The sequence below is a fragment of the Netta rufina genome (assembly GCF_964035555.1).
Source record: "Netta rufina genome assembly, chromosome: 3".
NCBI classification, from domain to species: Eukaryota; Metazoa; Chordata; class Aves; order Anseriformes; family Anatidae; genus Netta; species Netta rufina.
In genome coordinates, this window is record NC_140125.1 from 121,553,086 (window position 1) to 121,573,779 (window position 20,694).

The following is a 20,694-nucleotide window of genomic DNA, read 5'->3' on the forward strand; positions in this document are numbered from 1 at the left end:
GCGGGGCGGGGCGGGGCGGGCCGGCCCCGGCGGGCGGTTCTCGGCCGCGCCATCGCGCGGGCCCCGCGGGGCGGCGCCGCGGAGCGCCCGGCCCGAGATGGCGGCGCGCGGCCGGTAGCGGCGGGCGCGCGACCCCGCCCGGTCCCGGTCCCGGCCCGGCCCCGCCATGCACTTCTCCATCCCCGAGACCGAGACCCGCGCCGGCGACGGCGGCGCCGCCTACGTGGTGAGCGGGGCCGCGGGGCGGCGCGGGGCGGGCCCCCCGCCCGGTTCCGGCAGCGCCCCGGCGGGGACGGCGGGCGGCTGGGGACCGGGACCGGGGCCGGGGCCGCCGCAGCTCCCCCCCAACCGCCCCCTCCCGAGCCGGCCGGGCCGGGCCGCTGCTGCCAACCGCGGGGGGGGCGGTGCCGCCCGGCGCTCCCCGGCCGAGCTTGGCCCCTTCCCGGGGGGAGCCGGGCCGGGCCCCCGGGGCGCTCCGGCGGTGCCCGGGCCTTCCCCGTCGCCCGTGCGGGCGGCTGGCCCCGTGCCCTGCGGGGGGCTCGGTGCGGCGGGGGGGGGGGGGAGGCGCTGCCCGTGCCCGTGCCCGTGCCCGCGGCGCAGCCCGGCCCCGGCCCCGCTTCCTGTTTTGCTCCGTGCGCCGTGAACGCGCCCGGCCCCGCGGCTGCTCCGGGAGCGCGGCCCTGGGGGGCCCGGGGGGGGCCGCCCCCAGGCGGGGGCCGTGGCAGCGCCCCCGGCAGCACCCGGGTGCCCGGAGCCCCCCCCGCGGCTTGGCGGAGAGTAGCGAGTGCAGGACCCCGTGTCCGGTGCTGCCCCCTCCGATCGCATCCTGGCTGTCCTCGGGCCGCGGGGTCCCTTCCTGCCCCAGCGCAGGCCCTGCCCGGAGCCCCGTGCCGCAGACAGCCCCCGGCTCCTGCTCCGCCTTGGCGAGAGGTCTGGCTCCGGGGGGGTCTCTGCAGGCGTCCCAGCAACACGAGGCGGTCGCCTGGGGACGCGGGCAGTCATGAGCTGCAGGAAGGGCTGGGGGGGACCTGGACAAGAGTGAGCACTGGCGTCTGCGGCTGCACAAAGGTCGCAGGAGCAAGATGCACGGGTGTTAGGCCCTGTGCTCTCCCATGGACTTTGCCCTCAGGTGCTGCGATGACTCCTTAGGCAGGCAAAGACCTCATCTCCTGCATCAGCAGATTGATCGTTGAGTCTGGGCAGGAGCTGGTGGACCCCCAGAGAGCCCTGCTGGCACAGGTCCCACCAGGTGATGCTGATACCACCCAGCATCAGCCACGGTCTCCGAGCCCTCTGCAGAGACCTGGCCTGAGGAACAGGGCTGTGGCATTCGTGTCAGAAGGTGTTATAAGGAAGCCAACATGAGCTCCAGCAAGTGCAGAGCTGGTGTGTCCTGGAGAAGCGCCTCCACTGACCTTGGGCAGCCCTGGCTTTCCGCTGGGCTGGTGCTCTCTGGGGTGGAACTGCTGCAGAGGTGTGCCAGCCTCTGTCCTGGGCTAGGGGCTGGAGGTGTTACAGAATCAGAGAGTGGCTTGGGTTGGAAGGGACCTCACCCAGTGCCACCCCCTGCCATGGGCACGACCCCTGCTCCCAGCCCCATCCAGCCTGGCCTTGGGCACTGCCAGGGATGGGGCAGCCTGCGCCAGGGCCACGCTGCCCTCAGAGGGAAGGATTTCCTTCTAATGTTTAACCTAAATCTTCCCTCTTCTAGTTTAAAACTGTTACCCCTTGTCCAATCACTATCTGCCTGTGTAAAAAGTCACTCTCCATCTTTTTTATAAGCCTCCTTTAAGTACTGAAAGGCCACAATGAGGTCTCCCCAGAGCCTTTTCTTCTCCAGACTGAACATTCCCAGCGCTCTCAGCCTTTCTTCCTAGGAGAGGGGCTCCAGCCCTCCGATCATCTTCATGACCCTCCTCTGGACCCACTCCAACAGGTCCAAGCCTTTCTTGTGCCATGAGCAGGAATTACTGAATTTATAGCAGCATGTCCTGCTGGCAGCTGTACACCAAACTTTCAGTTTTCAAACAGCCAGTGCCCCCGTAGTGCTGTGGCAGGCAGCACACAAGGAAGGAGCCCCCTGCCCCGTGGTGAGGGCTGGCCATGGCCACGCACCCCCAGGAAGCAGTGCAGTGAGCCTGGGCCAACGGCCCCTGGTGGTGGCAGTGTCCTGGCCGTGTGGCATCTGCTTTCTGCTGTCATGTTGCTGAGCTCGCCTCCTTCGGATGGCTTGTGGGAGCGTGGAAAACAGAAGTAACCTCCTGCCTCTTCTTGCTGCTGAGAGAGGGAAGGGCCTGCTGCCTGGGGACACCCATGTCTGTGGGGCTGCCTGGTGGCTCCATGCTCTCCCTGTGGTTGGACAGATGTAGGGTTGCACACTCCTGGTGTCAGGCAGACACATCCCTTGAATGCTCTTGCGCTCCTTTAGTTTTGACTACATTTACCAAACTGCATGTCTGTGCTGTCACTGACATATCTTTTGAGGAGCAGTGACACAAGAGCCCTTCAGTGCCCTTATTGTACTTACCTGTGCAAGTTCTGGGAGCTTGTCTGATCCTGTCCTTGCTGATGTGCAGTCCTTAACTTCTGGCAGCAGCCTCTCCTGGTCCTGGATGTGTTGGAGATGCTGTAAGAGAGTGTGCCCGGGGGCTGCTTATTGTGTGCATCAGCATGGTTCAGGGGTGCACGGGGCTGCTCATACCCCCGTCCAGGCTGCCTGTGAGAGCTGGGCAAGTCCTGGGCCCTTCAGGGGAAAGATGCCTGAGAGGCAGAGAAAAGTGCTTGTTGGGCAGTGGCTGGAGAAGGTTGAGCGCTGGGCAGCGTGGTGTGGGAGCCTGGCTGGCTGTCAGCGTTGGTGCCTGGGCTAGGTCAGGGCCTGCAAGACTAACTTGTCCCTCACAGCGGTGCTGGGCCCGGCGTGGGGTGTGTCTGGGGATGTCTGGGCCTGGCTCTTCTTGCATCAGGGCTGAGCTGCCCCGCTGGGTCTGGCTGGAAGTCCCTGCCACCCATTTCCTGAGCGCCTGCTGGGACCATGTCCAGGGCAGCACAAGGCTGGGCTGCAGAACTTCACGGTGCCTGTCTGCAAAGCGGAGTCGTCGTGGCTGTGCCTGGCCTCCCTGGGGCTGCAGGCTCTCTGGGCCCCTCTGCAGTGAGTCCTTCAGCACTGACTCTGAGCCAGGAATGGCTGAGCCCTTCCAGACAGCATGTCCATGCCAACCCGCTGTGGTATCCTGTCTCTATGGCCACTTGGGCTCTTTCTACATCCTTGAGGGTAGCAGAAAGGAGCCACTTGGTCTCTGGGGCTGGCGTTTATGCTGGTACCCCTGAGGGGAATCCCCCCTTTTTTGGTGTCCTTGGGAGTGTTGCCTCTTCCTGTACAGGTTCCTCTTTTTGGAAGGGGGGAGGGAGGAGGCTGTGTGCTTGGCAGATCCCAGGGCCCTTCCATCCCTACCATGAGATTGCAATCTTTGGTTTTGACCTGTGCCTCTCCCCGCAGGCCTACAACATCCATGTGAATGGGGTGTTGCACTGCCGAGTGCGCTACAGCCAGCTCCTGGGGCTGCACGAGCAGGTAGGGAGCCTTGGTGCTGCTGTGGGGCTGCCTGTGGGACTGCTCCGTGGTGCCCTGTGTCCCTGCAGGCAGGGTATCGGGTCCCACGGGGTTGGGGACAGGAATGTCTGGGTGCTGCAGGAAGGCAGCGCACGCTGCTGCAGAGCAGGGGTGCTGGGCTCTGTGCTGGCTGTGGGTTCACACATGCCGCCTGCTGTTGGCACAGGGTTTGGCCAAGACACCGCTTTCTGTGCCCTGGCACTTGGCACAGGCTTCTGCTCACACTGTGACAGTCTGCCTTGACTCTTGCAAGTCGCTAGATGAGGAATGGGTGATGAGCTGCCTGCTCCCCTTGTCAGAGCCCTGGAAATCAGCCAGGTTTGGGAGCTGGGGCAGTCACCGTCTCCCTGGAGGCTCTCACAGCACTCTGCTCTCTTCCCAGCTAAGGAAGGAGTATGGCGCTAATGTAGTACCAGCCTTTCCCCCAAAGAAGATCTTCACGCTCACCCCAGCAGAGGTGGAGCAACGACGGGAACAACTGGAGAAATACATGCAGGCTGGTAAGCTGGGTCTGCCCCATGTGTATGGTGGCTCAGGACCTGCTTCCCTGGCTCGGCAGCTCAGGGCATGGTGGCACTGCCTGGATCGCTCCCTGTGGCCACCTGGGTCTGGCTTTGGCCTCTTCCAACCCACAGTGCTGAGCATGCTGCTGCCTGTCTTGGTGTTTGCAGCTGTGCAATGATAATAGCCAGCATTGTCCCCTGAATGTCAGCAAGCAAGAAGCAGTACCACTGGGGCTGCTTCTCCGTCTCCAGCCCCTTCCCTTTCCCTGCACTAGCAAACGCGAAGACCTGCTGGAGCCTCTGTCTCCAGGGGATCCATGGCTGTCCATGAGTGCTCCCTGCCCCCAGCGCACACTTAGTCTGGGTGCCATCACTGAGGGACTGTAGAACAGATGGGAATTGGCACGGCTCCCTGCCCCTTTCTACCTAATGCCCGATTCCTTGCTTGTCTTCCACCCCAGTGCGGCAGGACCCGACGCTGGGAGTCAGTGAGACCTTCAACAGCTTTCTGCGCAAGGCCCAGCAGGTGAGGAGGGAGCCGGGCGGCCCACGTGGGGTGTGTGGACTGCCCTGGCTGGGGTGGCTCATGGCAGTGCCCTTGGACCGGGGGCAGGGGTGGATGGGGCCAGGCTGCCAATCCTCTCTCTCTGCAGGAGACGCAGCAGATACCGACAGAGGAGGTGGTGCTGGAAGTGCTGCTCTCCAATGGCCAAAAGGTCAAGGTCACCATCCTCACCTCGGACCAGACGGAGGATGTCCTTGAGGTGCGGGAGATCTTGTGCCGGGCAGGACCAGCCCATCCTGCTGAGTCCCGTGATTTTGCACATTTGCAGGAGGAGTCCCCTCAGCCCGGCAGGCCGTGAGGAAGCTCCCTTGCCCTTCCTGCCTTGTCCCTGCCCCAGAGCAGGGTTGTCCTCAGGGGGCTGAGGAGCAGCGGAGCTGAAAATTGTGTGCTGATGTCCTTATGTCCCTCCATGAGCCCACCTCAGTGTTGTGAGGCCCGCAGTTTGTTTTGCAGTGGTAGTGATCCCCTGGCCCCACCTGTCCATTTGCTCTCCCTGCCCTGTCCCCAGCTCAGCAGAGGTCCTGGCTCCCTTCATAGGGAGTTCCCCTTAAATTGCGTGGGCTGGATCTCACCATGGGGCTCCAGGGGGAGGACGTGGAGGTGCCGTCTCTTTGTGGGAAGTCGTCACCTCCTGCTCTTGCTCTCAGGCTGTGGCCTCCAAGCTGGATCTGCCCGACGACCTGATCGGCTACTTCAGCCTCTTCCTAGTGAGAGAGACAAAGGATGGAGCTTTCTCCTGTGAGTAGAGCACGTTGAGGGAAGCCCCACAGGGGCTGCATGGGCCATCTGCCCTTGGGGGGGGGGAGAGCAGCACCTTGCCCCAGAGCGAGAGTCCTGTGCCTGGAGCAGGTGGCCCTGTGCTGGGTGATGGGGGCCCTGGGGGCTCCCCCAGCACCGAGCTGCTGCTGAGCTGCTGTTCCCTGCAGTTGTACGGAAGCTGCAGGAGTTCGAGCTGCCGTATGTGTCTGTCACCAGCCTGCACAACTCTGAGTTCAGGATCATCCTGCGCAAGAGGTGAGCTGCAGGGCTGGCAGGGCAGCTGCCCCTGGGTGGTGGGGTGGTGTCCAGGGACTCCCTGCTCTGTGGAGAGACCCCCTCCCTTCTTGCCACTGCTGTCCCTCTGGTGCTTTGACCCCCGGGAACATATCTGGGTGTCCCCATTGACACTGGGGAGGGGGGTGCCCTGCTGGGTTTGGCCCATTTCTGCTTTTCCCAGATGTGGCCCTGCCTGCCTGTGGCAGCTGATACAGAGGAGGAGGAGAGGAGGAACGTGGCAGCTGAAGGCTGCCTGAGGGAGCTGGCAGTGAGAGCCAGCCCAGCTCCTTGTCCCTGCATGTGGGGCGGTGTTCTCATCACTGTTCGGAGCTGGGGAAGAAGCTGACTCATGCGCTTCCCTTTTAGCTACTGGGACTCCTCCTATGATGATGATGTAATGGAGCATCGTGTGGGGCTCAACTTGCTGTATGCACAGGTGAGGGTCAGTGTGGCCCAGCTGGGTGAGGAGGGGGGCTTTGCACCCCTCAGCTACCGCTCCATGAGTCTCAGGTGGCCTTTGGTCCAGCTGCTCAGCAGCCTCTGCTTCTTTGTAGACGGTGTCAGACATCGAGCACGGATGGATCCTTGTCAACAAGGAACAGCACCGGCAGCTCAAGTCTCTGCAGGAAAAAGTCTCCAAGAAGGAGGTAGGGGAGGGCACGATACTGTGGCTGGAGCAGTTCCAGGCTCTGGACTGGCTCTGCTCCCCCTTGTGAACCTGTGATGCTGAGTTTGGTGCCTGTTCCCCGACCAGCAGAAGCGTGGTGGGAGGGTGGCTGTCAGTGCTGACTTTCCCTGGCTCTGCCCACAGTTTATCCGCCTGGCGCAGACCCTGAAGTACTATGGCTATCTCAAGTTTGATCCCTGCGTCACAGACTTCCCTGAGAAGGGATGTCACGTCGTTGTCAGTGCTGGCAACAATGAGCTCAACTTCCAAGTGCGGCTGCCAAATGAGCAGATAAAGGAAGGCAGCTTCAAGGTCACGCGCATGCGGTGCTGGCGAGTCACATCCTCAGTGAGTGCTGCTTGGGGCTCTGGGCGGCCAGGAGGGCTGCTTGGGTCTGTCGGGACCCCGCTGTGCCGGGCTGCTCCAGCAGCTCTCCTGGCTGGAAGCCTGGGGAACGTCTCAGTGGTGGTTTGGGGCTGAGGGCCTCATGGCATGAAGATGTGTGAGGGGAGCCACTGCTGACGGGAACTGACAGTGGTGAAAAACCAGCACGAGCTGTGCAGGGTGGCCAGGGCCAGCCCCTGCAGCTGGTTGCTGGCCAGTTTCCCTCTGGAAACGCCCAGCCCCTGCATGTGTCTGTGCAGGTGCCGATGAGCAACGGTCCTTCAGGGAGCAGCCCAGGGAAGTCAGAGGTGAAGCTGGAGCTGGCTTTTGAGTATCTCATGAGCAAGGACCGGCTGCAGTGGGTCACCATCACCAGTCCACAGGTAGGGCTGCCTGTACAGCAGTGGAAAAGGATGGGAGCAAGGGGGCAGCTACGAGGGAGAGGGCAGGACTGGGCTCAGTGTGGTGTCGGGAGGGCCATGAGGTGCATGAGGCCAGGCACTGCCAGCCTCGTGACACCTCTCCCTTACAGGCCATCATGCTGAGCATCTGCCTGCAGTCCATGGTGGATGAGCTGATGGTGAAAAAGTCTGGCGGCAGCATCCGCAAGGTAAGAGCTTGGTCTGGATGTTTGTCTCTGCAGCTCCCCATGTTGTCCCTGTTACTCCACGGGGTTTAGGCTTGGCCCTGCTTGCCCTCCTCAGGCAGGGGCCAGCCGAAAGATCCCCGGGGGGACAACTTCTGGAGCTGTCCATGGGGACCTGGCCACTAAGTTGAGCTTCTCCCCTGCAGATGTTTCGCCGGCGGGCAAATGGGGCCCTGCGACGCTCGGACAGTCAGCAAGCCGTGAAGTCTCCCCCGTTGCTGGTGAGCGGGACTGCTGCCGCAGTAGGGAAGATAAAAGCAAACACAGGCTTAGCTGGGTACCAGAGCCAGAGAGGCGCCACCAGCAGGGCTGTGCTGCCTTGCTCCTGTAGCCCTGGGAAAAGAAAGGGGTCCTGGGCCCGTCCCCAGGAGCCAGAGCCCCCGGGGAGGGAGGGGATCAGGGCTGGGCAGCCCCTGACCTCCTCTTGGGAGGGTTAACAGTGGCTGAGGGGCAGGGGGACAGAAGAGCAGTGGGGACGGGGGTGGCAGGTATTGTTGCCTGACCATGCTGTCCCTGCAGGACTCACCTGATGCCTCCCGCGAGCCAATGGCCAAACTCTCGGTGAGTTGTACGTGGGCGCAGCGGGTGCCATCATCCCAAAACCAAGCCAGGGGAGAGTAGGGGTCCTCCCTAACACATCTTGCCCTTTCCACAGAGCAAGCTCACCTCTGTCAGCCTGCGAGGGATCAGCCACTCCAGCTCTGCTAACGATGTGGGCGCTAACGACTTCCACGGCAATTATGCCTTTGAGGGCATCGGTGATGAAGATCTGTAGCCGCTCCCCCTTCCTAGGACAGCACTGGCCTGAGGGCCCAAGGGCCTTCGCTGAGGAATGTACGACCTGCAGACAGGTTGCAATCAACGTGCCTCTCACCTGCTACCATCCACCTTCCCTCGCTCCCCAAGGGCTGGGGATTGCATCCCAAACCCACCATTGCCTTCAGGCTGGGGGCAGCTGAGCTCCTCCTGCTGCTGGCTTCCCGCAGGGGCAGCCTGTGCTGGTGCCCAGCTGGGCGAGGGCTCGTTCCCAGAGTGGCACCAGCCTCACCCGAGCAGCGCGCCCAGGCTGAGCCCTGGAGCGGGTGTCGTGGAGCCTGGCCCCAGCTCCAGAGGGGCAGAGCCGCCCTCTTCTCCCACCCTGGGAGTACCTGGGCCCGTGCCAGGCCTGGCCGGCTGCACCAGTGGGAGCAAGCAGCTACGTGGGAGGGTGGCTGCCCTGGGGGGTGGTGGCAGCAGCCCGGTGGCACCGAGCGGCCCTTGTGAGGCTCCATAATGCCAAATTAGCATTTAGGTTTCTGCTCTGAGACAGACTGCAGTAAACTGTCTCCGGTGGGGCTCTGCGCAGAGCCCTGTCTCTAACCCGCTCATAGGCTCCAGTGTAATCTAGGCTTGTAACCACGTATCTTTTGCTGCTCCGACCGACCAGAGCATTAATGGACAGTAACCAATGTTTACATACTGCAATGATGATTAAAATGGATCCTGATTGGTATTGGGCTGTCTGTTGTGGGGGTGGCAGCTGGCCCTCCCCTCCCACCTCGGCAGCCCCCCCGTCTGTTCTCTTCTCAAGCAGAACAAGGTCCCTATGGAGAATACCAGATAACAAAACCGACTGTTTAATGCTTTTATACACAATATAAATTACACTGACTGGCATGGCAACAGCCACAGAACCAGTCCTGTTCCCCCCTCCCCCCTTTCCCCGGGCTCTGGCAGAGGAAGGCTCTGACAGGCAGGAACAGGCAGGTGCCACTCCGCGCAGTGCCTGGGGGCACGGCACCGCCGCAGCTGGGGCAGGCACCCAAGCCCAGCAGAACCGCTGGTCGTGGCTTCGCCCTGCCCAGGAAGGTTAGGGCTGCAGGAGACCCTGGCACGGCTGCTGGCCCTGCTTAAGGCCGCCCTGAGCCCCAGCAGAGTTTGCTGCCCATCTCTCCCCCAGGGAGGGTAGGGGCCACAGACAGCAAGGGGCTGGGATGCCCCGTGACCGAGGCACCCCCAGGGCCCGGCGCGGGGCCAAGCCCCTGCAGCTGGGCTAAGTGCTGTCTCAGGGCAGGGCCGTGCCCACGGCAGGAGGTGCCAGGAGGGCTTTGGCATTGCGCGGGTTGACCCAGCTCTCAGCCGTGTGGCCGTGGATCTTCTGGTGACGCTTGTAGTTGTCCCAGTGGCCAGTGGTGTAGGAGCAGTCCCGGCACTGGAAGGGCTTCTCACCCGTGTGCCGCAGCATGTGTCGCTTCAGGTTCATGCTCTGGTTGCAGCTGTAGCTGCAGAGGCTGCACTGGAAGGGCTTGTCACCCGAGTGGATGCGCCCATGGCGCTTGAGGTTGGCCAGGTTGCCGCAGGCGTAGTCGCAGAGCTGGCACTTGTAGGGCTTCTCGCCCGTGTGCACGCGCTGGTGCCGCTTCAGGTTGTCGAGGTGGGCGGAGGCATAGGGGCAGAGCGGGCAGGCAAACGGCTTCTCCCCGCTGTGCGTCTTCATGTGCCGTGCCAAGTGGTTGGGGTAGTGAGTGACAAAGGGGCAGAGGCTGCAGGCAAAGCCTTTGTCCCCAGTGCCTTTGCGGGGGCTGGAGCCCGGTTCAGTGCCCAGCACCGCCAGGCTGCAGCGGCCACAGACCTGCTCGGCCAGGCCCTCGTCCTGCGCGAACCCATCATCCAGCACCAGCCCGCACATGCGGCACGTGAAGGGAAAGAGCAGCTCGGGCAGCGCGGCCGACTCCTCGCCCCGCAGCCGAGCGCAGCCGGGCAGGAAGGGGCCGGTGCCGCTACCCATGTGCAGGTTCAGCTCCGGCAGCAGCGGCTCTGCAGGACAAACACAAGCAGGGCTGTCAGCAGGCGGCTCAGTGCTGGCAGGGCTCAACTCTGCAAGGAGCCCCAGCTCCAAGGGTGACGATGCCCTGGCATGGGGCTGGCGGCACAGCCCCGGGCCCAGCACAGGCTCTGTGCACCTGAGGGCGAGCGCTGGGACTGGCATAACGGAAGAGGGCAGGGCGTGCTCCCTGCCCGTCCCCAGCAGTTTCCCCCCCGACCCCGCTTTACCTGGCTCCTTGTCCTGCTGGTGTGGCCCTTCACCTTCAGGCAGGCGGTGGCTGAGCATGTGCCGCTTCAGGTTGCGGCTCTGGTTGCAGCGGTAGTCGCAGGCGGCACACTGGAAGGGCTTGTCCTGGCTGTGGACCCGCTCGTGGCGTTTGAGGTTGCCCAGGCTGCTGCAGGCAAAGCTGCAGCCCGTGCAGCGGTAGGGCTTCTCCCCCGTGTGTGTGCGCAGGTGGCGGGTCAGGTTCACCAGCTGGGCCGAGGCGTAGGCACACTGCGGGCATGCGAACGGCTTCTCCCCGTTGTGTGTCTTCATGTGGCGCTTGAGGTGGCTGGAGTAGTGGGAGGCGAAGGGGCAGAGCTGGCAGGAGTAGACAATGCGCTGGTTGCGGCTGCCCTCGGTGCCGGCACACTGCATGCAGCTCTGCCCCAGGCTGGCGGCCAGCTGCAGCCCGCACTGGCGGCAGGGCAGCGCCGCGGGGCCGGGCTCACCGCCCTCCTCAGGGTCGCTCTCCACGCTCAGCTGCTGGTACCCAGAGGAGCAGTCGTCGTCGCTCAGCGTGTACGCCGGGATGGCGATCTTCCCCACCAGGGCCTCTGCTGAGAAGAGGGCGGGGATGGGATAGGATCAGGGGCCCGGCTGGCCCAGGCACAGCCCTGTTCTGGTGCCTCTGGTCTCAAGAGGGCTGCTTCTAGGAAGGGGACTGCAGCCAGGCGGGTGCCAGGCGGCTCTGCACACCCTAGCGGCACCCAGGAGTCCATAAGAACCCCAACGCTCAGGGCAAGTAGCCCCATAACCACAGCCTGCCCCAATGTCCTGCCCCGGGGCCTGTCCCAGTCCCTCAGAAAAGCCTGCCACCACCACACCATGGCTGGCCAGGTGGTGGTGAGAAGGTGCCAGGCACAGCACCATCCAGGAAGGATGGGCTGGCACCCAAAGCACTCGCTCAGGGCTCCCCCTCAGCTGTGGTGCTGCCAAAGCCCCAGGGGGTTGCTGGTCCCACCTCCATGGCCAGCACCAGGCAGCAAAATGGATCTCCCCTGGCCCCACTCAGTGCTGCGGCCCCACAGAGGTGGGAGGATGGATCAGTAGTGGGCTCTCAGAGAGCATTTCCACTTACCAGCTGGACAGGGATGTGTCCTCCCGCAGCTCACCGGGTAACCCCTGTGCCCCAGCAAGGGATGACAGCAGTGGAGCCACTGCCCTACAGCCCTCCAGATCTGGCCTGGACACACGGGGCCCTCAGATGTGTCCACAGGCTGGTACCCAAGGCAGAAGGGCACGGATACGTGGCAAAGCCTTGCCACCATCAACCTCAAGCCATCTCCAGCTGTCCCTGTGCTGTGCCTGACCCACGGTCACTGTGAGACACTGCAGGACCCAGCATCTGCCCTCTGCCACCCACCCATCAGGGTCCAACTCCCAGGGCCCCTAGGCAAGGTGTGAGGCTGCTCCCAGGCCACAGGAAAGGGTGCGCTGCAGGCTCCCCGGTATTTCCCAGTCCCCATTTCACAAGCACTGCAAGAGCTGATGCCAGACCAGAGCGTTCTGCAACTGCCTTACTAATGTCAGGGGAATACCATGGGCCGGCCTGCAGCTCCGTGCTGAGGGGCTCCCTGCAAGCTCAGTGCGTGCAGCCCTGCTGTGCCTCGCCGTCCCTGGAGCACCGTTCCCCGGGCGAGGCTGTGCCAGCGCTGCCCTGCTGCCACAACGTACCCACAGGGCTGAGGAAGGCCAACGATGGCTCTTCTGGCACCCCCAGCAGGCCTCTGGCTGCCTGGCACCGCTCCCCAGCCGGGGCTGGAGCAGGAGGGGTGCTTTCCTGGTTGCAAAACTGCCGCAGCTTTACAACCAGCAGCACAGGCAGTGTCCGGCACCGCTGAGACGGCTTTGTCCCAGCATGGGGCCGTGAGCATGCGCTGCGGGGAGGTGCAGCCCTCGGAGCAGAACCCATCTGCCAGGCAGCTGGGACCAAGCCTCAGCACGAGAGCCGGAGCTGCCGGTGCGGCCCAGCACAGCTCCCAGCGCGCAGAGCACAGCGTCCCACACCCAGAGCGCAGCCCTCAGGGGAACAGGCAGGCAGGCAGGGGTACAGGAAGCAGGCAGGTCATGCTGCTCTCCACTGAGCGTGTCCCCACAATATTCACTGCTCATCATCCGAGGGCAGCGAGCTGCTCTCCCTGCTCCCCATGAGGCACCACAGCGGGGCTGGATCAGTGTCACCTCCTCTGCCCAGCTGCATCGCAGCCGACCCCGACCTGGGTGCAGAGGCTGGGCTGATGCTGAGCAGCTGCAAAGGAGACAGGGGCAAAGCAGGGGGCAGCGGCAGGGCTGCGGCGCTGCGGGGAGCAGAAGCTGGAGGAAGGACAGCCCGCGCCCCGCGCCCCGCTCCCCACCCCGAGCAGCTGTGGGGGGCGGTGGTGTTGCCCCACGGCCACATCTCGGGCAGGACCCAGGCAGGCAGCAGCCCCCAGCCCAGGGACGCCACAGCCCCGGTAGCAGAGCCCCAGGGGAGCAGTCAGGGGGAGCCTCCCCCCTTCACGCAGCAGCCGCGGGCCCCACGTGTGCCCCCGAGGTGAACCGGGGCTCCCGGGGCTGGGCGGCGCTGCCCCTGGGGACCCCCGGCGGCGGCAGCAGAGCACGGCCGCAGTGGGGCAGCTGCCCGGGCCCGGCGTCCCCAGGGCCCTACAGCCAGCCGTGGGGCGGGACCGGGAGCGGTAACGGGACGGAGCGTCCCCGCGGGGCCCAGCCCCCCCGCGCCGCGGGCGGCGCTCCCGGAGGTTCCCGGAGGGCCGCGGGGAGCGGAGCGGCGGCCGCTCGGGAGCGCGCCCGGGGAGCGCCGCCGCCGGATGGCGGCCGCCGTCGGGGGGACGCCGTCGGGGGCCGTTGCCACGAGCGACGGCGGCCGGGGCGCGGCGCCGCCCGCCCCGCCCCGCCCCGGGGACGCCGCCGGCAGCGCCGCGGCGGGGGAGCACCGGGGGCGGCGGGGGAGGGGCGGCGGCGGCGGCGGCCGTCAGCGGGCCCGGTCGGGGCGGCGGCACGCACCTGGCGGTCCCTTCTCGCAGGCCAGGCCGCGGCCCAGCAGCAGGTCGCCGGGCAGCACCAGCGCCGCTCCCGCCGTCTCCTCGGGGCCGTCCTCGGCGTCCGCTGCAACACACCGAGCGCCGCGGGTCACCGCCGGGGCCCGGCCGCCGCCGCCCCCCGGCCCCGCCGCGCACTCACCCTTCACCGGCTGCGGGTGGCTCTGCTTGCGCCGGGGCATCGTGGCCGGCCCCGGCCCCGGCCCGGCCCCGCCGCCCGCCCGCCCGCGGCCCGCCAGCCGCCCCCGCCAGCCCGGGGCGGCCGCCGCCGCCCCGCCTCGACCGGCCACTTCCGCTTCCGGCCGCCGCGGGGCAGGGCCGGCGCCGGAAGCGGCGCGGTGCCCCGGAAGCGCGCGGCGCTCCCGGAAGCGTGCGCCCGGTCCGCCGCCCCCCCCCGGTCCGCCGCTGCTCCGCCGCCCCGCTGCCGGCGCCGGGAGGGAGCGGGGGGACGAGGGGGGGGGCGGGGGCCGCGCCTCCGGCATGAGGCGGGGGGGGCCCGGCCGGGCACGGGCCGGGCGGCGGCGGAGCCAGGTGGGGGCCGGCGGGGGCCGGGGAGCGGGGGGCGGCGGGGCCGGGAGCTCCAGAGCCGGGGGGGGGCTGGGGGGGGGGCACCGCAGGGACCGGGGGGCTCCGGGGGGCTCCCGCTGCTCCCGGCGCCGGGACCCGCCCGGCCGGGACAGGGCCGGGGCCGGAGCTCCTCGGTGCCCGTCGAGCGGGTGGGAGCTGTGCCGGGGCCCCTTGGCTGCCTTGCCCCGAGTTGCCCCGCGGCTGCCGCTCGTAGCGAGCCCCGGAGCGGCCCTGGCGGTGGGGCACCGTGGCGGTGCCGTGGCTCCCCCGTGGCCGTTGCCCTCCCGGTCTCACCCCCACGGCCGCAGCAGAGCCCCCTTGCCTGCTGTGCCCGGGGGGGGCCGCGGGCGGTGCTCCCTCTGACAGCTCGCTATTCCTGCTGGCGCATCCCTTGGTTCGCAGCCGCCCTTCCCAGAAAAACTCCTGTTTGTGTGGCTCAAATCCCACTGAAGGTCTGCTTGGACGTGCTCTGCGCCTGCTGGCTGAGGACGTGGCCAGTGAGCCATGGGAGCCTGCTGGGTCCTGCTGCCACAGCTCTTTGTGCAGCCCTGTGGCACCTCTGCCTCCAGCAGGGCTCAGCCCCTCTCATGCTGTCACATTTCTCTCTGCTGTGGTTGGGAACGGTGTCCCTGCTCTGGACTTGGACGAACCTGTACTTACGTACTCGTCCTTCTGACGTCCAGGTCTCTGCAGCAGGCCCAGTCCCCAGTTGCAGGACTTGTTCTGCTTTCTCCATGGTTCAGTTAATAGAGCTGTGACACATCTGAGTGATCCTTGGTGTGTAAGCTGCTGCTGCGGCAGTAGCTCCAGCAGTAGTAGACTGTACTCAACAGTAGCTGAGACTGGTCACGGACAACTTTTATTTATCTGCAGGTCCTGGAGGGAGTTGCGTGTGTTGGACTTTGTGGTCGTCTCAGTGAAGCTGTGGTCGTGCCATGTCAGCGATGAGTCCCCACTGACAGGTACCTCAGGGCCAGAGGCAGGGCTGGTTAGAGCCCTGATGGTGCTTTGTTTGTCTTGTGCAGCCCCAGAGGTTCAGTCAGGATGTTCAGGTGCTGTTGTGGGAACGGCAGGCACGGGCTGTCCCCTCGTGGTCAGGCCACGGGTGGCTGCAGCTGCTGCTGCTCTGGTGCCAGCTCTGGCTGCTCTGATGGGCAAAGCCCGTGGTGATGGCAGCAGTCGTCCGAGATGCTGCCCTCCCTGCTGGCTGAGCACATCCCTCCCTGCTCTCTTCCTGCAGTACCTCTCACTCTCTAACAACTTTAAAAATCAAACTGAAGTCAAGTTTCCACTGGGTCTCCAGTTAACAGCTGCCTAGAAAACACTTTGTTACTTGGGGTGCCGCAGTGCGGTGCCATGCATGTCCCCAGCAGAGCAGAGGTAAACAGACTCCTTGCTCTTACCTGGGTCATCACTGACACCTGCCTCTCCCAGTGGCAGTGTTTTTGCTGATCTGGCTGTGCTCAAAGGGAAAAAAGAAAAAAAAAAAAAAAAAAGGCAGAAGCTGCTCGAGGAGGAAGGATTCAGCAGTGCCATGGGGTTGTAAAATATAGGGTGCAAATTCCTGGAGTGTAGAGAGCAAGGAGAGCAGTGGATTGACTGGTCCTGGTGTGTAGAGGGGTTATGTTGTGGCTCCAGACTAATGTGAACTCTAAGTAAGGGAAAACTGTGACAGATTTACCTCGTTTCTCCTGTCATCATCTCCTTGCTGGTCACTGAATGAACTGGCTCTTGGGTCCCTTGGCTCAGCTGCCCATTTTACAAACAGAAGGGGAGGCTGAGGTCTCTGCTGCAGGGCTTGTGCCAGGGCAATGCCCTGGGCCCACGAGGGACAAGTGGCTGGTTGTGGGCCAGCCTGGAGCCTGACAAATGCTGCAGATCCCTCAGCTTTTCCTGGAGCTGTTGCTATTTTTTTTTTTTTTTACATGGTGCAGCCGTGTGGACAGCCCTAGGGCTGGCACAGTGGGGAGGGTGAAGCCACAGCTTGGTTTCTGTGCCTGAAGGGTATCGGGATCTGCTGGGTGCTGAGGGTTCATTCCTGCATCCAGGGACCCTGTGTTCACTCTCACGTGCAGTTCCTTTGCAGGCTGATGGGCACGGGCTGCAGCTGGAGATGGTTAGGCCGTTGCCTGTGGGGATGCTGGCTCCAAGGCCTGGGTAGGACACAGCTTGGCCTGCCATGGGGGCTGTGCCGGGGTTGCCACCGCCCCGCTAGCCTGACGGCAGCCTGACGTGCCACCATGGAGCGACCTGCGTGGGTGCCCCAGCCCCCCCACGTCCTGGACTTCTGTGGGCAGAAGCCGGAGGTCAGCGGGGAGATGTCACCAGACCCAGAGCAAGAATCAGGGGACCCTGAGGAGACGCACGTCGCGCTGCCCCTGGGCGAGGATGGGGAGCTGGTGGAGTGCCCCCTCTGCCTGCTGCCCCAGCCTCCTGAGGCCTTTCCCACCCTCGCCTCCTGTGCCCACCGCTCGTGCCAGGCGTGCCTGGAGCAGTACCTGCGCATCGCTGTCAGTGAGAGCCGCGTGCAGGTGGCCTGCCCGCACTGCCCCGCCGCACTGCAGCCTGCCGATGTCCACCGCCTGCTGGCCGAGCCCGCCCTGCGTGACAAGTACGAGGAGTTCCTCCTGCGGCGGCTGCTGGTGGCCGACCCTGGCACCCGCTGGTGTCCTGCGCCAGACTGCAGGTGACTGCTGGCCCCTCGCGTGGAGCTGGGAGCAGGGCACGGTGTGGATCCCCCGTTCCCACGCTGGTGGAGGCGATGGGAGTTGGCGTGCAGCACATTGTGCCTGTGTTCTGTGAACCTTTCACGGGCTCTGTCCCGTTGTGACATGATTCTGTGCAGTGTTGGGCCTGTTCTGAGAGATGTTCTGGTCCTGACTGTGGCCGTGTAGCCTGTGTAGCTGCTTGTTAGGACTGGAGTGCTTGGCCATGTTGGGCCTGTCTGCGAGGCCCTAGGAGAATTCTGTGGATGCGAGGCGGGGAAGGCTTTGCTGCGGTCATTTTGCTGATGAGAGTGGCACATGGCTCTCGAATGCGGGCTGCTGCTCTGACACAACGCAGATCTGGGACCTGCCAGCGCACAGCCTGTCAGTTCTGGGGAGGGGAATGACCGTGTGCCGTGCTGGGATGTGGCAGGGGGCCTGTGGGCACTGCTGGTCCCCCCACGCTGACTGTCTTCTCCCTACAGCTACGCTGTCATCGCCTATGGCTGTGCCGAGTGTCCTCGCCTCACCTGTGGGCGTGAGGGATGTGGCACCGAGTTCTGCTACCACTGCCGTCAGCCCTGGCACCCTGATGGGCCCTGTGCACCAGCACCGCTGACCTCCAGCCTGGCCAGCCCCTCGGCACAGCTTGTTCACCCAGAGGAGTCGGCCAACGGTGAGACCCTGGTCTGGGATGGGAGCAGGCAGTGCAGGGATATGGCACACCTGAGCAGTGTAACTGGGTGCTCTGCTGCCTTCCTGCCCCTGGGGATCCTGGAGCTGTGACCCAGTGTTTCCCACCAGCTGCCTCTGCATGGAGGTGTGCAGCCTCTGTGCCAGCTGCTGGAGCTGGGGATGGGAAAGACCCAGCTATGCTGGCGGTGCCTGGCTCCCCCAGACACCCATGGGACGGGCTGCAGTCCTAGGACAGGGGGTGGGGGAGAGCGGCACTGTCCTGCTCCCGCCGCATTCCAGCCCATCTCCCTTCCCCCTGCCAGTTGAGGCTGAGGACATCAAAGTCTGTCCCCGCTGCAGTGCTTTCATCATGAAGATCAATGATGGGAGCTGCAACCGCATGAACTGCACGGTGTGTGGCTGCCTCTTCTGCTGGCTCTGCCTGCAGGAGATCTCTGACGTGCACTTCTTGAGGTCAGTGCAGGGCTGTGGTGCACTGGGAGCCGTGGGAAGTGCTGGGGGACTGGTGTGAGGGTGCTGCCAGGAGCTGAGGGGTGGCCTGAGGAGACGGCAGTGGGCTGAGCTGGGGGGTCTGCTGCCAGGCTCATGGGGGTGCTATGATGTCAGGCTGGGGGCCCTGCCAGGAGCTGTGGGGCTGGGCTGGAGAGCATGGGGGGGCAGTGAGGTTCTGCAGAGAGCCACGGCCATGTGCTGCCGGGTGTGGGGCTGGTGGGTTGTAGCACTGATGGGGGGAGCAGCAGTGTCACGGAATTGTAGGGGTTGGAAGGGAGCTCAAGACATCATCGGGTCCAATCCCCAATGCTGTCCATGTCCAATGTGTCCATGCTGCTGGGTCTGGCAGAGCTGTGGGCCGGGGGCTGGCTGTCAGCACCCCACAGGCAGGTGTTCCTGGTGGCAGCAGGAGTAGGGTGTGGGAACGTGGCTTTCTGCTGCCCTGGAGGGTCACAGGTCTAGGGCCGGGCAGTGCTGGCGTCTGTGCCTCTGTGCAGGAACCATTGGCCCAATCCCACTCTGTCCTCACAGCCCCTCTGGATGCACCTTCTGGGGAAAAAGGCCGTGGTCACGAACCCGGAAGATCCTGTGGCAGCTGGGCATGGTGCTGGGGGCACCGATGGTGATCTCCATCGTCGCGGGCATTGCTGTGCCTGTTATTACCATCGGGCTCCCCATCTACATGGGTAGGAAGGTACTGGCCCTGGGGTTCCCATGGTCCTGCTCTCTGCTGAGCCTGGCAGCCCATGGCCAGAGGCCTGGACAGATTCACAGTGCTCAGCACTGTGTGTCCCCATGCCACCATTTTTTCCCCACAGCCCCTCACTGTGGGGAACCTATCTGCTGTCCACCCCAACACCCCTTGCGAGGGAGGGTGTTCTCTACGTGGGGAGGTGGGGGCATGAACAGAGGCAGTGGGTCTGTGTGGGCCAGGGTGTTGTCCGAGGACACCTGAGCTGTGCTGGCAGTGCTGTCATGGCTGTCCCTCCCCGGGGAGAGGGAGTGGTGGTCTGGGCAGTGGTGGCTGGAGCTCTGCTGGGGTGAGGAAGAGCAGGGACAGGGCCTGGGGACTGTGTGTCTCTGCAGAGCCCCTTCAGCTGCCTCGCTTCTCCTCAAGGTGCTGGGCCAGAGCCGGAGGAGCAGCTTGTCAGGGTGCCAGCAGTGCTTCTCTGTCACCAGCAGTGTCCTCCTCTCTCTGTTTGTGTCCCCCATCATCACAGCTGTCACAGTGGGTAAGTGTACCAGGACAGCGCTGGGAGCACTGCCCACGTGCTGGAGAGCTTGGGGCCAGTGCATAGGGCCATTGCAGTGGAGCATCTCGGGGGGGTGTCTGATGCACAGGGCTCCTTGGGCTTCCCTTGGGGGGAAGGACAGCTAGGGCTGCTGCTGAGGGCTAGGCAGTAGCTACGTGTCTGCCCGCAGGCATTGGCGTGCCCCTGATGCTCACCTACGTCTACGGGGTGGTGGTGCTGTCACTGTGTCGGAGCCGCAGCGGGTGTGGGGGTGGCCGTGGCCAGCCTGGGGACCTTGGTGTGGTGGAACTGGAGAACCTGACCAAGTGTGAGTCCTGCACTGCCAGCTGTCCCCCTGGCCTGTGCCCTCCATGGTGGGGTGTGTGTGTGCGTGGGGTGGTGGTGGTGGTGTGGCACACAGGCCGTAGTCCTGTCTTGTGGCTCTGCAGCTGTGACAGCTCCAGGGCCAGGGCTCCCTGGGGACTTGTGTCTGTTCTGCCCTGAGTGGCTGGGAGGCTGCAGACTGGTTTCGTGGGGGACAGTGAGTGCTGTCCAAAGCATTTTGGGATCAGTTCATGTGCCTGTCTGCCAGGAGCCTGCTCCTGATGGTGAATGGTCCTTGTGGACACAGCGTTTAGCCCCATCTCTCCCTCTGCTAGTGAATGAGCTGTGGTCGGTGCTGCCCAGCCCCAAGGGGGTCGAGGATGGCGTCCCAGACACAACCACCTCCTTTCCCAGCAGCAGACATAGCCCACACCACAGGGCCATATGGAAGGAGCAGGACAGCCAGTCAGCCAGCACAGTGGCCCTCGCAGGGAGCATGCTAAGTGAGGGCCAGGACGTGTCCTACAGGTGAGCAGTTGCTATGCTGAAGGGGACTGTGTGTGTGGGGGGGAATACTGACAAGTCCTTTGCTAACAGCCTTCCCCGTTCTTACTGTACTGGACAGGGACTCTGCAATGTTCCCCCGCTGGGCTGCTACCCTAATCTGTGTTTGTCTGCAGGGAAGGCATCAACATCGAGGTAGAGGTGGCGATTGAAACGGTGCCACATCCTGCCCGAGAGCAGAGCCTGTGCAGTGCACTGTCAGGCCAGAGTCTCTCTGGAGACTCCCTGGGAGGAACTAGCGACAGGTACAGTGTCACAGGCATCCCAGCAGAGTGAAGGTGACCGTGCAGCAGTGAGCTGGAAGATTCTTAAGACAGAGCACCCACCTCAGCTCCCATTGACACAAAGATCCCATACCCTGTGGCAGACTTCTGTGCCCTCTGCATTGCATCACCAACCCCATGAACTGGGTCCTCTCCATCCCCAGGCTGGGCAGGCACTCACCGTGCACTCAGCCCTGCCTGCTCCTTGTACCCACCCCATTGCACCTCTACCCTGAAGGCAGGCTAAAGCACCATCGCTGCTGAAATAAAACTACTCTCCAAACATCATAGGCTCTGAGCTGTGTCTGTGTCCAGACTGGTACTGCATGAGGC

General features: G+C 64.3%; 3 protein-coding genes across 11 annotated transcripts; 2 read left to right on the forward strand and 1 right to left on the reverse strand.

Annotated features, from left to right (window-relative positions):
- The first annotated feature begins 17 nt into the window (after window positions 1-17).
- SNX17 (sorting nexin 17) lies at window positions 18-8,905 on the forward strand. Its single transcript, XM_084284106.1, has 15 exons — window positions 18-226; window positions 3,497-3,571; window positions 3,993-4,110; window positions 4,575-4,639; window positions 4,767-4,877; window positions 5,326-5,416; window positions 5,605-5,692; window positions 6,080-6,149; window positions 6,268-6,360; window positions 6,525-6,728; window positions 7,025-7,147; window positions 7,297-7,374; window positions 7,557-7,631; window positions 7,930-7,971; window positions 8,066-8,905. The coding sequence occupies exons 1-15, from the start codon at window positions 167-169 to the stop codon at window positions 8,183-8,185; spliced, it is 1,413 nt and encodes a 470-aa protein (XP_084140232.1). The 5' UTR covers window positions 18-166; the 3' UTR covers window positions 8,186-8,905.
- A 123-nt stretch (window positions 8,906-9,028) lies between these two features.
- On the reverse strand, window positions 9,029-13,772 carry ZNF513 (zinc finger protein 513). 5 transcript variants are annotated; one of them, XM_084283339.1, is made up of 4 exons: window positions 13,661-13,772; window positions 13,484-13,585; window positions 10,444-11,034; window positions 9,029-10,206 (listed from the first exon to the last, which is right to left on the reverse strand). In XM_084283339.1, exons 1-4 carry the CDS (start codon window positions 13,698-13,700, stop codon window positions 9,455-9,457), a joined length of 1,485 nt encoding a protein of 494 aa, XP_084139465.1. In that variant the 5' UTR covers window positions 13,701-13,772; the 3' UTR covers window positions 9,029-9,454. The 5 variants fall into 5 exon arrangements, with proteins under 5 accessions (XP_084139465.1, XP_084139464.1, XP_084139466.1 ...); XM_084283338.1 differs by having other exon boundaries at window positions 10,444-11,037; XM_084283340.1 differs by having other exon boundaries at window positions 9,029-9,880; window positions 10,022-10,206; window positions 10,444-11,037; window positions 13,484-13,749.
- A 129-nt stretch (window positions 13,773-13,901) lies between these two features.
- LOC311208409 (E3 ubiquitin-protein ligase RNF19B-like) lies at window positions 13,902-20,635 on the forward strand. Of its 5 annotated transcripts, none has more exons than XM_084285130.1 (10): window positions 13,902-14,049; window positions 14,959-15,047; window positions 16,161-16,771; window positions 17,276-17,466; window positions 17,789-17,939; window positions 18,510-18,672; window positions 19,096-19,210; window positions 19,401-19,538; window positions 19,870-20,062; window positions 20,215-20,635. In XM_084285130.1, the coding sequence occupies exons 3-10, from the start codon at window positions 16,326-16,328 to the stop codon at window positions 20,372-20,374; spliced, it is 1,557 nt and encodes a 518-aa protein (XP_084141256.1). In that variant the 5' UTR covers window positions 13,902-14,049; window positions 14,959-15,047; window positions 16,161-16,325; the 3' UTR covers window positions 20,375-20,635. The 5 variants fall into 5 exon arrangements, with proteins under 5 accessions (XP_084141256.1, XP_084141255.1, XP_084141259.1 ...); XM_084285129.1 differs by having other exon boundaries at window positions 16,172-16,771; XM_084285132.1 differs by lacking the exon at window positions 13,902-14,049 and adding an exon at window positions 14,521-14,537 and having other exon boundaries at window positions 16,172-16,771.
- Window positions 20,636-20,694: the final 59 nt, after the last annotated feature.